Consider the following 15,374-nt stretch of genomic DNA (forward strand, 5'->3'; position numbering starts at 1 on the left):
ATGAAATACAGTTTATTCAGACATATTCAAACATTAGTTTACTCGCATGTTGACAAGGGACATCAATTTTTTCTCCTACCATGAGTGAGTAAATTGTGACCCTGATAAGCTTGAATGTCAAAATATGTTCCATAACTTTATATCTCAAATAATGAAAACTAAATGGCAACATGTGACTAATTTGGGCAATAAGTAGGTGAGAGGAGATTCATGAACTGTCAGTGATGTGGACACAGAGGAATGATCAGGATAGAGTCTGTATGATGTGTCAGAATGGTGTATCAGCGTTAGAGTGTGCCATGGTTTCTCAGTGGGCTATTATTACAAATATGGTGCAAGTCCAGTCAGTACAAACAGCCACACACACACACAAGTGATATACATGGGATATAATCTCAAACCAATCCTAAATTCAGGAGCAAATCTCTATGCTTTGTCGTTCTTCTCTCCACCTTTCTCCTATCAACCCTCCTTGCTGACCTGCTTGCTAACCTTGCTTGCTGACTTTGCTTCCCTCCTGCAGTTTGTAGATGGTAGAAATGCACAAGGGCAGCCTCCGCTTACCTCCCCTGATGATATCCATCATCGCCTGCAGGTGGCGCTCAATGAGGGAACCTCCAACATCTCACAGGCTCTTGTTGGCTTCAACATACCGAACAGGGTATACTCATGCTGGTAAGTGTACATTGTTGCATGTTTCTACCTATTGGGGAATAATATAGATACTTACTTCCTACATAACGTGGGCACCATTTACTACATACGTGGGCACCATTTACTACATACGTGGGCACCATTTACTACATACGTGGGCACCATGTCAGTGAAAATCATGTGATAGAGCAGAAATGCTGACAAAATCATAAAATGCATATATTTAAAAGACTAGCAATTTCAATCATGGAACGATCCTTCATTATATGTTTTCATTGATAGTTGATGACTTTAGTTTTGTAAAGGTGTGTTGGAGGTGAGCTTCAGTACCTGTAAAAATGAAACATACAACTTAATGGATGACAGCTTCTTGTTTACTGCATAGAGTGACATTTCAATGTAGATTCTTACACCGTTATCAAGCTAAAAGTTCATGACTTTACTTGCCCATCGAAACGTCGCTCTATGCAATAAACAAGGAGTTGTCATTCATAAAGTTGTATGTTTCATTTTTGACTCACCAACTTCTAGAATGCCGATCAAACAATTTAGTCCCTGTAACTATCATATATACTCCTCACAAAAAGTTAAGCAACAAGTATTTTTTTCCACATATTTTCTTCATGGGTATATGAAGTTATTACTTGGCATATAAGCCATGCAGGAGAACCCTTTACGATTGATGAACTTAAAGCATTTCCCATATTGTTTTTCTGATAACATTGTTAGCACCGCCTGAACGCAACCACCCTCAAAACTCACATGCAAAATGCATGGAAAACATGTGCTATACACGTCGCACATGCGTTCTGATTGCGTTAAAACTGCCAGCAACGACAAATTGTTGACAGTAACATTTGAGAAATGGCTAGGCGTCACTTGACACCAATTGAAGTTGCTCAAATTGTTGGAATGGTGCAGGGGGTCAGACCCAGAGTGCTGTTGCCAACCATTTCAATGTTCATCGAAGCGTCATCTCCAGAAGCGATCACTCGTCACCAACAGACCGGATTGATGACTGAGAGACCACGCCAGGTCGTCCAAGGGTGACAACTCCCAGAGAGGACCGATACTTGGCCACCCTAGCCGGCGAACAGGTTCACCACAGCCAGATCTCTCCAGAATGACCTCCAGAGAGTTGCTGGGAACAGAATCTCCACACAGACAGTGAGGAACAGACTCCATGCTGAAGGTCTCAGGTCCCGAAGACCAGTGCAGCGTATCCCACTGCCTGCACACCATCGTCAACAGAGACTGAATTGGGCTAACCAACGGCGTAACTGGAGAGTCAATCGGCTGGCGTAATGTTCTCTTCACAGATGAGTCAAGATTCTGTCTGGACTTCAATGATGGTAGGGCTCGTGTGTGGAGAAACCGTGTATCGAACGATAACGCCAACTGTACGATTGCTGAACATGATCAGTATGGAGGTGGGAGTTTGATGATCTGGGCAGGAATCCAAGTTGGACGACGAACTGATCTTGTGGTCATCAGGCGAGGTACCATGACAGGTGTGAGGGTACCGAGATCTAAATTGTCACACCTGTGATCATTCCGTGGGCTCAGCAAGCAGGTCCTAACTTCATCTTCATGGATGACAATGCCCGTCCACATCGAGCAAGAGTTGTCACTGATGTTCTTCAGACCAACAACATCACCCATATGGACTGGCCTGCAAGGTCTCCTGACCTGAATCCTATTGAACATGCTTGGGACATCCTCGAAGGCGTGTGTACGGCCTCCACGTTCGTCCTCAGACTCTGGATCAGCTTGAACAGGCATTGCGGAGAGAATGGCAGAACATTCCACAACAGACTCTAGACAGATCATCTGGTCAATGCCTAGACGTCTTGAAGCGTGTATTCAGGTCAATGGTGGCCATACACGTTATTAAACTTTGGATCAGTGCTCAAAACTGACAGTAAAAGTGTTTTCAGACATTTTCATACCCTGATGCAACACATTTTGCACGGCTTTTTCAGTGACACTGTTTTTGATGATTTGCAAGTCAGTTATTGTTCAATGAATTTTGATTTCTTTGTTGGAAAAGTGTGTGGATATGCTTTATCTTTGTTATGTTTGATTCAGTTGTAATGATCATGAGTAAAGGCATATGTACTGACCAAAAATACACTTGTTGCTTAATTTTTTGTGAGGAGTATATTTTGTTACATAGAATGAAGTAACTGTTCTGAGGAGATTGCCCAAGTCTGATTAACTCGGGTCTTCACAATTTCAGTTCTGTAAAAAAATATCTTGTACATACTTACTTTTATCACTTTATTTTATTTAATGTCAAAATTGTAAAATGATTCTATTCTGGCTTACAACACAATAACCATAATGACTGTAAAATGAAGTAGTATGGGACACTTATAATAACTGGAGGTATTTTGAATCTGGTCTTGTTTCTGTGTTATATACTTGCAGACACCATATAATACCATTAATGAAAAAAATGTAAATCTTACCTTTGCAATGAAAATACACAAGATTGATGACTGAAGTGAACACACGTTTTCAGTGTACAAAATAACCACTGGCCGAATAGCTCATGGCTAGTATAAATCAAGTCGGGCCAGTAAACTCCACAGTCACTGGCCCGAATTGGCTAGTGAATTTGAATACATCACTCTCTCCGACTTGTTCAGTTATAATACACTTTGAAGTCATGCAAGACTATGGCCTGATAAATGATGGTATTTTACCTTTCTGTAATATTTTGTGGGCTAGTTACTTTCAGGCATAGCAAGCCCGATGGGATAGCAAAATTTGGAAACTATTTCTTACACTGCACGTTTTCACCATCTTCTGGATAGGCTGCGCAGTACAAGCCGTAGCGCTAGGTTTTGCACATTGGCTCGAGGGCTGTCCGTCTATTATATTGTCTCTGATACTGGGCACTAAGAAAAGAGACAAAGGTTCGTGCATATTAACACAAGTCAAAGTTGTTGTCAGAGATTGAGCAGTACTTGAACAAACATAGTTCAAACATCCATGAAACTAAACCTGGCATACAAATGTTCAGGCTTTGTACATGGCACATATACAACTAACATATAGATTGATCTAAAGGTGTGTCAGGGATGCTTACTACTGTGAATATGGTATTAGATATATTTACAAAAACATAACCTGCTCAGTTGTTAATTCCTTTTTTCTCGTTAGTGTTGTATATAAAACTGTGTACTATATGAACAACTTCTCCACACAGACACTAAGCCCCCAATGAACGTGGCATCATTCTGTGAGTCAACAACATTGTCATATTTGGCATACTTGGCTAGATAGATTGAAAGTTTCAAGCTGGATAGAGTTAGTTGTTGCATGTAGACTCCTCGGCCTAGATTTTCGAAGCTCTCTTAGCGCTAAGATAGTCGTAAGTTAATTTTAAGGTATGGCACTTACGACTGTTTTAGTGTTAAGAGAGCTTCGAAAATATAGGCCCTGGATTATATATACACTACTCAAAAGAGGTTAAGATAATTTCTTCACATGACTATAATTAATCTGTCATACCATGACATATTAACAAAAGTCATATTAAAGAAGATGGATTTTCTTTAACTTCTATTTAGTAGATTGAGTTTTGCTTTCTAGTACTTTAGTGTGATCTGATGTGGTTTTGGAGTGAAAAATTCGAATGTTGGTGAATAGGAAATTAATTATGCTTGTTTGTGTTTTGAGTGTTTGTTATCCATCTATTAGGAGGCTTTTATATTGTGGGGCGGTGGGGTAGCCTAGTGGTTACAGCGTTTGCTCATCACGCCAAGACCCGGGTTTGATTCCCAACATGGGTCCCAACAATGTGTGATTCCCCATTTCAATGTGTGTCCCCTGCTGTGATATTGTTGAAATATTGCTAAAAGCAGCGTAAAGCCATACTCACTCACTTTTATATTTTATACATGTGAGATAATGTTTTGTGTTTGCTTTTTAGAAAATATAGAAGTAGTATCTAAGATTTGTATCTAAGAATCTTAGAATCCAATCATTTGATGCTACCCATGTATTTGGAATAGGTTTTAAAACAACCAGTTATTAAAGTTGTCCAGTAACTGTATGAAATAGTTGTATGTGGCCTTGATTCACATCAATAAACATGTGGTTGTGTCATGTATGGATACACCAAACCATACACCCACACAGTAGTCCATTCAAAGCCAACTGCAAGACAGGTAAGACTGAGTGAATGGTCAAGGATCGTATGTGTTATGAAATAACTTAAGTAAGGATTACTATTTCTGTTAAATTTGTTTTCACGTTGCCCCAAAATCACCAGGTACAAAATCCACCGACCTGTGAAGATCCGGGTTAGAATTGGTCTTGTTGTAAGAGGCAACTAATGGGATTGGGTTGTCAGGCTCGCTGATTTGGTTGACACGTCATCGTATCCCAATTGTGTAGATCGATGCTGTTGATCACTGGATTGTCTGGTCCAGACTCAATTATTTACAGACCGCCGACATATTACTGGAATATTGCTGAGTAAACAAAAACCCAACCAACGAAATCCACCATTTCTGTACCTCATGTCATCTGATATCTTTCTGCAGACAACTTCCGGGATCTATGTCCAGGTGTACACAGTGCAAATGGCTTCATCCTTCCGTCCACCTCACTGACCAATGGCCTCTCAAATGGTCATCTGGTTAATGGACCCAAGGACCTCAGGTAATCTTACATGTGCTAACTGACTTTGCTCACCCGCACATCTGCATTAATTCACTACCTACACTCCAGGTAATAATATTTGCATGTTTGAAATATATTATAACCATAGTTACTAAAACGTTTATTCCTTGGCATTTGTAAGTATCTTAACATCTCTTAGAATGGATGTAAGAAGTTAAACAAATTAAACTTGGTTTACATGCAAAGGTTTAGAAAAAGTTGATTACAAGTGATCTTAACACTGTTTTATGAACGTATCTTCTAGTGATACTGGAAGCACTTTAGAATCAAGATATTTTAGCTCACCTGATCAAATTATCAAGTGATCATATGTCTTGGCCTATCACAAACCCAGTAATGCTCCTGTGTTGAAAATAATGAGTTTAGTGATGTTGATCTGATTTTCAAAATGGCAGCAAACTGAAGTTAGCTTGTACAGAAACACGTATTGTATGCTTGATAGAAAATGTATCGGAATAACAGCTTTGTATCTCTTGTGTGTCAGTACATAGGAATTTAGGGAAGACACATTGGCTGTGTTTCTTAGCCACCAAAATGGGTATCAGATGGTCAGAATGGCTTCTGGGTTTGCAACAAGGCATGATCTGACTGCTGTGTAGGACAATGAATGTATCCTCACTGTTGACTGATTTGAATTACACAGAGAACTATTTGTAGCTGTAATACTGCTGACTCTGGTATACTCCTAATCACTGTGTCTGTTTAACAAGATAAAGAACTGGGCCCTGTTCCTCAAGGCGATTGTAGCGCTACGACAGTCATAAGTTTATGTTAAAGTATGGGAGTTACGATCATCGTAGCGCTACGATCGTTTTGAGGAACGGGACCCAGGCCTCCAAACCAGACCTTGTGTGATGACATCTGAAGCCATCTATTCTTCATGACATACCAACTGCATAACATTCACTCACCAATGTTAATTTGCTTGGTCAAATCTCGTGTTGACAAACTAATGACTATAAACTTAGTCTTCTTTGGTTGTTCTTCAAGATGAATTCATTTACTCGAATTTTGTGATTTAATGTCATTTTAATGGTTAAGATGATTTGGGGTATTTCCAGTGGATAATACAATATGCAGTTTTGAAAACCATATGTGTACACAATGTACTCACAAATAGCAGAATCCAGGTATTTGTCCTTGTCAAAACTCCTTTATGCCAACAAGATCTTTTGCTGCTCAGTTTCACCTGAAAAACCCTGCTTGTTTATATTTATAAATGTTTTATTCAAATGAAGTTATTTGAATTCTTTCTTTTTATTATAGTTAAGCTGTTTCTTTAACGCAGCTTTGTACTGATGATATCTTACAATAGTTTTATATCAGAACTGTCAAATGACAAATTCTTGTCAAGTAAACATGGATCTGGTTTGAAACAAGTTGCACAAGGTCAAGTTAGAAGGTGCATGTTATTTGATACTAGATGGTGATTGGTTGTTGAAACACTAACCTTCCCTTGTAGCTCCTCCGATGACAGTGACTCTGAAGCAGGCGATGTTGCGACTCCCATTCGTACCTTCCCTGTGTCATCACGCCGCAACCCCTACCAGCTTGACCATGTATCTAACCCCCTCACATTCCCACTCCCTCCACCTGTGTTCAGAAAGCCTGTCAGGTACACTGGCGCCTACACTTAAAGGGGGACTTGTCTCCGATAGTTAGGCTGTTGTTGCTGTAACATTTTACATGCGTGTTTTACAGGAGTAGATCATCAGTTAAGACTAAAGGGAGTTCTGTTCTAATAAATTATGCAGGAGTTCAACAATTTCTTAAAGTTAAATACCCAACGTTTAAGTTTAATTTCTGAAAGGAGCTATATATCTGAGACAAGTCCATCTTTATTGCATGTGTTGTAACCCTTTAATACACTGCAGAGGAATTCAAGTATAATGTGATAGTTAGACAATGCTGGTGCTGTTAAATGGTTTTATTAGTTGCCATTATTTTCTCAACTTTCCTGAAACTGCGGAAGTATGAGAGTAGATCAGTCTGACAGAAAAGGACACAAAATCTTTCACCAATTTTCAGACATTTTCAAATTGAAAGTGGCTAATAAAAGTAAAATGTCCTTGATATCTGATGATGGCAAACTTAAAGAGGGAATGTGCATATCTGACTAATGTTAAAATTGTAACCTCAATATCAAAAGTTTCTTAAGAAATGAACTTGTCCAAATGTATCACTTAGAATATTTACTTTTGCTGTTTTGAATTTAAAAAACCAGAAGATAAACCATTGACAGCTTTCTTCTTCCTTGTTGACAGCATCAGTTCCTATCAATCTTTCAGGACGGGTCCAGTGTTAAAGACAGTGAATCGGCACATGGTAACCTCCACACCTCCACTGATCGCTTCTGGAATTATACCACCAAGACGGTCATCCGTAACATCAGAACTGACCAACCAGAAATTAGATGACCGGACACGCATCACTCGCTCTTCTGGACCATTGGTGGGTGTTCAGTTTGTTTCTAACCAGTAACCTCCCAATTGTCAGACATCCCAGTTGGTAGACAGTTTATACCAGGATGAGTTGGGGTGACCCCTGAAGATCTGGGTTAGAATTGGTCGTCAGCAACCCATGCTTGTCACAAAAGGTTACTAACAGGATCAGGTGCCTGCTGACTTGTTAACACATGGCCTTGTAGCCAAAGATCAGTGCTCATGATGTTGATCACTGGATTGTCTTGTCCAGGCTCGATTATTTATAGGCCGCTGTCATATAGCTGGAATATTGCTGAGTGCAGCCTTAAACAACAAACAAAACAAAATTTGTCAAGGTTAGTTAGGTCAGTAATAACTAATCTTCCAAACCCATGGGGACGTTCAGGGCAGAATAGGTGGTCAGAAACTGAAGCTTATACGAGCTGACTTAAATGATGACAACATTTCCAGGTTTTCAAAAGAAGTCATCTTCACTGTCACCTCTCAATAATTAGTTGTGTCGCTAATAGATTAACTCAGTCCAGGGTTATGAGATATGACTTTGCATACAGCTGGAATACTGCTGATAAGAATCTCACTCACACATTCATTCTGTACAAATCTTGTATTGTATTCCTACATGATAAATCACCCAGTTAAGATCCGCTGGTCTTCAGCGACCCATGCTTGTTGTAAGAGGTGACAATCAGCATTGGGTGTTCAGGCACGCTGACTTGGTTAATTAATGTCACTGTATTGAAATTGCCTTGATCAATGCACATGATGTGTCTCTAATGTCAGATTTGAGACTTGATTATGTACAGACTGACATCATATAGCTGTAATATTGCTGAATTCAGCTTTAAAGGCACACTATCACATTACACGTCTCTAAAAATCAATATTGCTTTTCTATCATTAAATCTGTCACCCCCCAGCGAAGCTACCATATAATTTATTCCCCCCAAAAATTACTTTTAAGATTACAATATGAAATTTAACAGTTTTGAATGAATGAATGTAACATTGCATTAAATCGACTCTCGTGCCCTCTACTGACTGAACTTATTTTCAAGTGAACCCCATAGAGTCTTGTCCCTTGGAATGCACTTTACGATTATCCTGTAACACAACTTGTGATTGAGGCCAGTTCGGCAAACACCGACAATGCCACGTGCGACAGTTTTTGATGTACGGCGCAATAGTTTACATTCCATATATGGCAAGTGTTATCTGTTTGGAAGCTGTTCGCCTTGAAGTTTCAATTATCGAATTCAGGCAAGTCATAAGGGATAATAAGTCTTTTACTGTATCAATAGGAAGCTAAAAAAAGTGCATATGACCCAATATACATTATAGGCCTAAATATTGTCGAAAAAGTGTGACATTGTGCCTTTAAGCTACAAATATAACAATTCAGCCGAATACCAATGATGATGTTATACAATGTTATTATTTCAACAGTTTAACTGACAAGTGTAAGTATTTCTGTGTATGGCTCCTGGGCTTGTGTTGGTGCACGTTGGTTTTGGATACCTGTCACACATTGTTATGTCTGCATCATAGATTTAATAGATGCGTCAACCCGCGAAGATCCGGGTTAGAATTGGTCTTCAGTAACTCATGCTTGTTGTAAGAGGCGACTGATGGGATTGGGTGGTCAGGCTTGCTGACTTGGTTGGCACGTCATCGTATCTCAATTGCGTAGATCAATGCTCATACTGTTGATCACTGGATTGTCTAGTCCAGACTCGTTTATTTACAGACCACTGCCGAATAGCTGGAATATTGCTGAGTGCTGTGTTAAACAACCAGCCAACCAATAGATACTTCATAGATGTAACAAAAACTTGCTGTGTATGGTATTGTCAGCTTCCATTGCTGTGCTTATTGTTGACCAAAGCTGTAGATGAGCTGCATCCAATGGTAAGTCGACTGTGATATGACTGACACATTGTTGAAAGCAGCCTGGAGAGCTAAAGGTCGGTGGTGTCCCATCAAAATATGGTGGAAGATGTTACTTGTTGTATCCCTGCCTAGCATTCGAGATAAGGCAAGAACTGGCAGTAGACTTAGAGCCAGGATACTTTGTCTGCATGAGCTGTCCATTGTTATCTCATGGGGCTAGGACGATTAAACTGGCAGTAGACTGATACAAGCAAGCAAACGCGTACCCATGCATCCATGTTGCCATTGAGTACTACAGTTTTGAACTTGGCACTAACCCAAACCCCACCCCACCTCCACCCACCTTTTTTGTTTTGTGCATTAAGTTGATGTTCTGCACAGAGTCTGTTGACACCCGGCCTGGTCTAATCCTAGTTTTGCATGTGCACCAGGAGCTAGTTTTGGTTTCTGAATTGAATGAGCAAAGGAAATGTTTCACTGGGCCTATTTGGTTCTGTGATGCTTATTCGCATGAAATCTGTTTCACTGTTTGAAAAGATTGTTGTGTATAATAACCAGTGAAATATTAGGGTCCCTATTACAAAGAATATTATTGATAACAATTTCTGTCTTCTGAAACATTCTATACACAAGGATTCGGGGCTACTTCCTTCCCCTTCATCAGCTCCGAGAATTGCCCCTTAACTTACGTGTTTTTACATGACATGAAGGATAATTGTTATCCATAGTATTTCTGGGGTAGCCTGGTGATTCAGGAGTTTGCTTGTCCATCTCAGGACACAGGTTTGATTTCCCACGTGTGTTCAATGAGTGAAGCCCATTTTGTGTTTCACTTGGTGTTTTTGCTGAAAGCAGTGTTGAATCAGTTCTCTTTCTCATAGTATTGTGTCCTTATTAAGATATCTTTGTGTTTCTTAGTGTTTATTTTTATGTCATATTTTTAGATCAGCATGTATTAAACATCTCAAAGAAGTTGGAATGTAGACAATAACACCACTTGTTCCTCGGAAATGTTCATGCATCCTAGGGACAGTGTACCTGAGAAGTCTAGACTGACTGACTGAATTTGGTTTTACGCCGCTTTTTAGCAATATTCCAGCAACATCACGGCGGGGGACACCAGAAATGGGCTTCAAGAATTGTACCCATGTGGGGATTCGAACCCGGGTCTTCGGCGTGACGAGCCTACGCTTAGAAGTCTAGACAATTGTGTGTGCTTGCAATTACTTTCATCTAAGTTGATGCATCTTGTTTCTGAATATCTGACATTTAGGATACATGTTTGCCTAACCCACATCTTGTCTATTGAACTTTTGACGTAATTTACGAAACAAAAGCTTATAGCTTCTTACCATATTGGCAGGTAAAAGGAACCAATCATGAACTGTTTATCTTTTAGGCCTTACGTTAAGAACTGAATCAGATGTTCCTTTAGAAATCTTCATGAAGTCTTACATCATTTACTTTTCTGTTTAAACATGCTTAAGAAAACAAATGATCTTTTTGTCCTCAGATGAGAAGTCTGCGACCTAATGGTGTCCATCAAGGCTTCAACTGAAGGTCACTGTCATTGTGATGGTCAAGGTCTTCTCAAGGGCAAACAATAAACCTCAGGAAAATGTGCTCATGAGAATATATAAAGAGGAAGAATTTGACTGTGGGAATAAGTCGCTGAAAGTGTCAGGCACACAAATTGAATTTAAAACAGAGTGACAACAACATATATGATGGTTCTCCAACTGATTGGCTGGTGTAAGTTGAAGATGTTCCATCAACATCAACAGAGCCATGACCTCTTTTACCTGCAGAAGTTCTGCAACAATTTTCATCTGTGCCCAGAGTCTCCCTAGCCACAATCAAGGATATGACAAACATCTTGACGGATGCAATATGGAGAATGAATTAAGGATGAGTCATAAAACAATATACTGCCTGCACAAGAAACATTTCACCGTCCATGATGAATGGTTGATATTCAAACTGATTATTCAGTAGTGTGGACCGTGAACACCTAGGAAAGTACAGAGCGGAGTCCAGTCTGCTATCATCATCCTTCTCCTTATGATCTGTGTTTCCTATCTATATGCTGCTGTCATACTTGCATGCCTGTTGGAAGAAATGATCCATATTTTTGTAAGAGACTACTGCTTGTTATGAATCCAACAGACTGCATAGAACATTGTGTTAGTCAGTGTTTATGTTGACCAGAATCTTGAGAATATCAAAGAACCAATGTTGATAAAGCCCTCGGACATCATGACTGTATTCACCTCTGCCTTATTAATACGGTCAAGGTCATATTCAAAATGAGGCAGGGTTGAACCACATGTAAAGGACTAGTGTATTAGAGAGTATGTCTGCACATTCTATTGTCTTGTAAAGTACTGTGCTTCCTGATGCATTTGAGGGTAATGTACTTGAAATAAGTATCAGGGATAATATTCCAACTAGTCAAGAAGACAGAAACATGGAGGATATCACCAGTAACAACAGCCAATCATGTCCTCAGACTGAGTCTGTTGCTATGACTACACAGGTCTGGGATGTGTTTATCCTGAGTATGGACATTGTAAAAAGGTTTATAAAAGAAAGTGGAGAGGATTGGAGACGTTTTCTTTTATGTTCTTATTTTCAAAATACTGTCAAATGCCTTGTATGGCAGTACCTTTTTACAATGCTTTGATCAATGCTGAATGTAAATATAATTGTATAAATATATGAAACATTACTGAATGTGAAACTGTTTTCCACTTATGTTACACCCAATTACCCTTCCAAACAAAGGATTGATCCAGGTGGGTAAAGTCTGCAGTTGGCTGTGGAGAGTTGCAGATTTGTAGGCACAGTTGCCTTTTGATCAGGTACAGGGAGATAACATTGTGTAGGGACAGGACATCTATACCTCTGGACAAGACAAACCAGTCACTGGTCCAAAACAGTCCTCAAGGTAGATAGAAGTGACAAAACCCTTTCCACATCCATAAGAAATCTCTGCTAAAAGCAGAGTCGATTGTACAATTGTGACAATATCATGAAGATATATTTGTGTCACAGTATTACAGCTGTACAATGTTATTTGTAAATAAATCGAGTCTGGACCAGACAATACAGTGGTTGTCACCAAGCGATACAATGACAGAGCTTGTGTTTATGAATCACTATGACATAGTGTTCATACCAGGTGTTCGAGAAAGGGTGAGTGTATCCTGCCCCACCGTTGGCACCCATCATAAACATATGCTTAGTCGAGTCAATTGTTCACCTGAAACAATTTGGGAATGTACGGTATAAGTCAAAATACTAAATTGCAAAGAGACAAGCTTTTACCAAGCATCCATGTACTATCCCAACCATTATAAGCACCAGTTTGGTAAAACGTCGTATTTGGGATTACACTTTCTCAGTAAAGTACAGATTCTAGCACTTTTGTTGGGTTGAGTCCAACCTGGGATTCGAACCCACACTCTCAGAGTCAGGCACATAATCACAAGCACATCAAGTCAACCATCTAACCCACACAGCCATCGCAATAGCATAATGTGTACTGGACACGAGGCCCAGAATCGAGTGTTGGTAGTATAACACCACACTAACCAATATTACAGCTCAATGTCAGCAGGCTGTTAATAATCACATCTAGACAAACAACCCAGTGACTACCATGACGGGCATCAGCCGTATCAGCGAGGCTGACCATTCAATCCAGTCAGTTACCTGAAAGAGGGTTACCTGAAGCATGGGTTGCTGAATATCATTTCTAACCCAGATCTTCACATTTCAAGTCCAGTGAAGGGCTTTGTTCTACTCTCACTATAGTGCGTTTGGCTCAAAAGCGGACAGATAAATTGCAATCTAACTCAAAAACTAATAAACATATAATACTCAATGAAACGCTGATCATAATCAAAATATCAGACCAACTCTGTGATTTGTTTGCTGAATTTATGTCCTAAAATTTAAAAAGTTGTTTAACAAACTATCATTAAAATATTGACACAGTTCACTATTTGTTACGAGGGAGGAGTGCAGAGAAAGGGACAGCCAGGTGTTAGAGAAGCACGTGCACAAGTGCCGACAAAGTTATTGATTCATTAACCTGTGCTGTGCCCGTCTCCATCCTTTCTCGCACACCGGGCTGTCCCTTTCTCTGCACTCCTCCCTCGTAACAAATAGTGAACTGTGTCGATATTTTAATGATAGTTTGTTAAGCAACTTTTTTATTTTTAGGACATAAATTCTGCAAACACCTCTCAGAGTTGGTCTGACGTTTTCATTGTGATCAGTGTTTCATTGAGTATTTTATGTTTATAAGTTTTCGAGATTGCAATTCATCGGTCCGCTTTTGAGCCAAACGGACTATAGTAGAGGAAGGTCTTGTCATTGAAGGTATAGACAGTGTAGGAAAGATAGCCCGTCCCAACTTCCGAGACGGGTGAATTTTGTGGAGGACGGGTTAAAAAAATATCTAGTCCGTCCTCATGTCGGGTCAATTTTAGCAAACCAATGACATATATATAATGATTATAACCTTTTTGAATATTTACACTGCCGAAGGTGTTTTATTTATATTTGGAGGACAGGCTAGGTTTTGGCAGGACTGGTAAAAAATTTGACCTGCCAGTCCTGTGGACAGGCTAGATTTTCTACATCTTTCCTACACTGGTATAGAGCACAAACTCTTCCGTTGTCAAGCAACAGAGCATTGTCTGTGATGAAGTGGCCTGAGACAAAGAAAAGGTACTCATGTTTTGTTGCATTTTTATTCAGCTTGAAAGGCAGTTACAGTACAAACATACAAAAATAACCTTGCATATTTCCAATGTTTTCAAGTAACTTTTGAAGACACCAGTTATTGTTTGTTGTTTATTGCCTCACTGAGCAATATTCCAAGGTTGTATGTAAATAATCACCTCTGGACCAGACAATCCAGTGATTGACATCATTAGCATGCATGTATGCAACTGGGTATACAAGGCTGTGGTCATGAAGCTCAAAGAAACAAAAGTTTGGGGCATCAGATGCACTTAATTAAGTTTATCAAATAGCAATCTTCAACACATAAACAACATCCTCTTAGGAAGATGATTAAACAATAACACCCAGCTAATCTGTGTAGGAAAATGACTGAAAATTTTCACCTGACCCTACAGCATGAAGGTGATTAAATAATTACTTGCTCCTTCAACAAGACATAACAGATTATCTCCCCTGACCAATGACATCATAAAGCTGAAAAGGAGAGCTAACAAGACAGACAAGGAAAGGTGACTTTTGAAATGTCACATTCAAGACTATAGTACTTATAAAGCTGTAAGCATTGCTGAGTGTACAAGACTATTAAATGTGAGTTTTGTCGTGTAAGCACACTGATATACCATGCCACAGGTTAACATGAAAACCCCACTCTGACATCACATCCTTATTGCCAGTTGCAGGCAGGGTAACTACAAGTACCATCTTGATGTTCTTAGGGGACTGGACCAGAGACATTACACTCTCCAGGCAGACCCTCCACCAGGGAGGTGGTGCACATCTAAGACTTCAACACTCGAATTGTATCTTGAAGACATGTTTGTTTTCTGTGCCAGTGTAGTGGAAGGTAATGTTTAAAGCATTATAACTTGTACATGGAACTGTTGCAACATACATTGGCCATTTTTGTTATGATATCACATCCATTGCGAAAACAGCATT

At 39.6% G+C, this 15,374-nt stretch overlaps 1 protein-coding gene across 1 annotated transcript in view; it reads left to right on the forward strand.

The window, feature by feature from the left end:
* Nucleotides 1-12,408, forward strand: part of LOC124282612 — a 71,294-nt gene extending 58,886 nt beyond the window's left edge. Inside the window, 6 exon segments of the mRNA XM_046718637.1 lie at nt 524-652; nt 654-675; nt 5,211-5,328; nt 6,812-6,964; nt 7,638-7,800; nt 11,194-12,408. Coding sequence (XP_046574593.1) covers nt 524-652; nt 654-675; nt 5,211-5,328; nt 6,812-6,964; nt 7,638-7,800; nt 11,194-11,238 — 630 coding nt within the window. The 3' untranslated portion in view covers nt 11,239-12,408.
* Nucleotides 12,409-15,374: the final 2,966 nt, after the last annotated feature.

The sequence above is a fragment of the Haliotis rubra genome, unplaced genomic scaffold, assembly GCF_003918875.1.
Source record: "Haliotis rubra isolate DU_JTF1 unplaced genomic scaffold, ASM391887v1 Scf30, whole genome shotgun sequence".
Taxonomy (NCBI): domain Eukaryota; kingdom Metazoa; phylum Mollusca; class Gastropoda; order Lepetellida; family Haliotidae; genus Haliotis; species Haliotis rubra.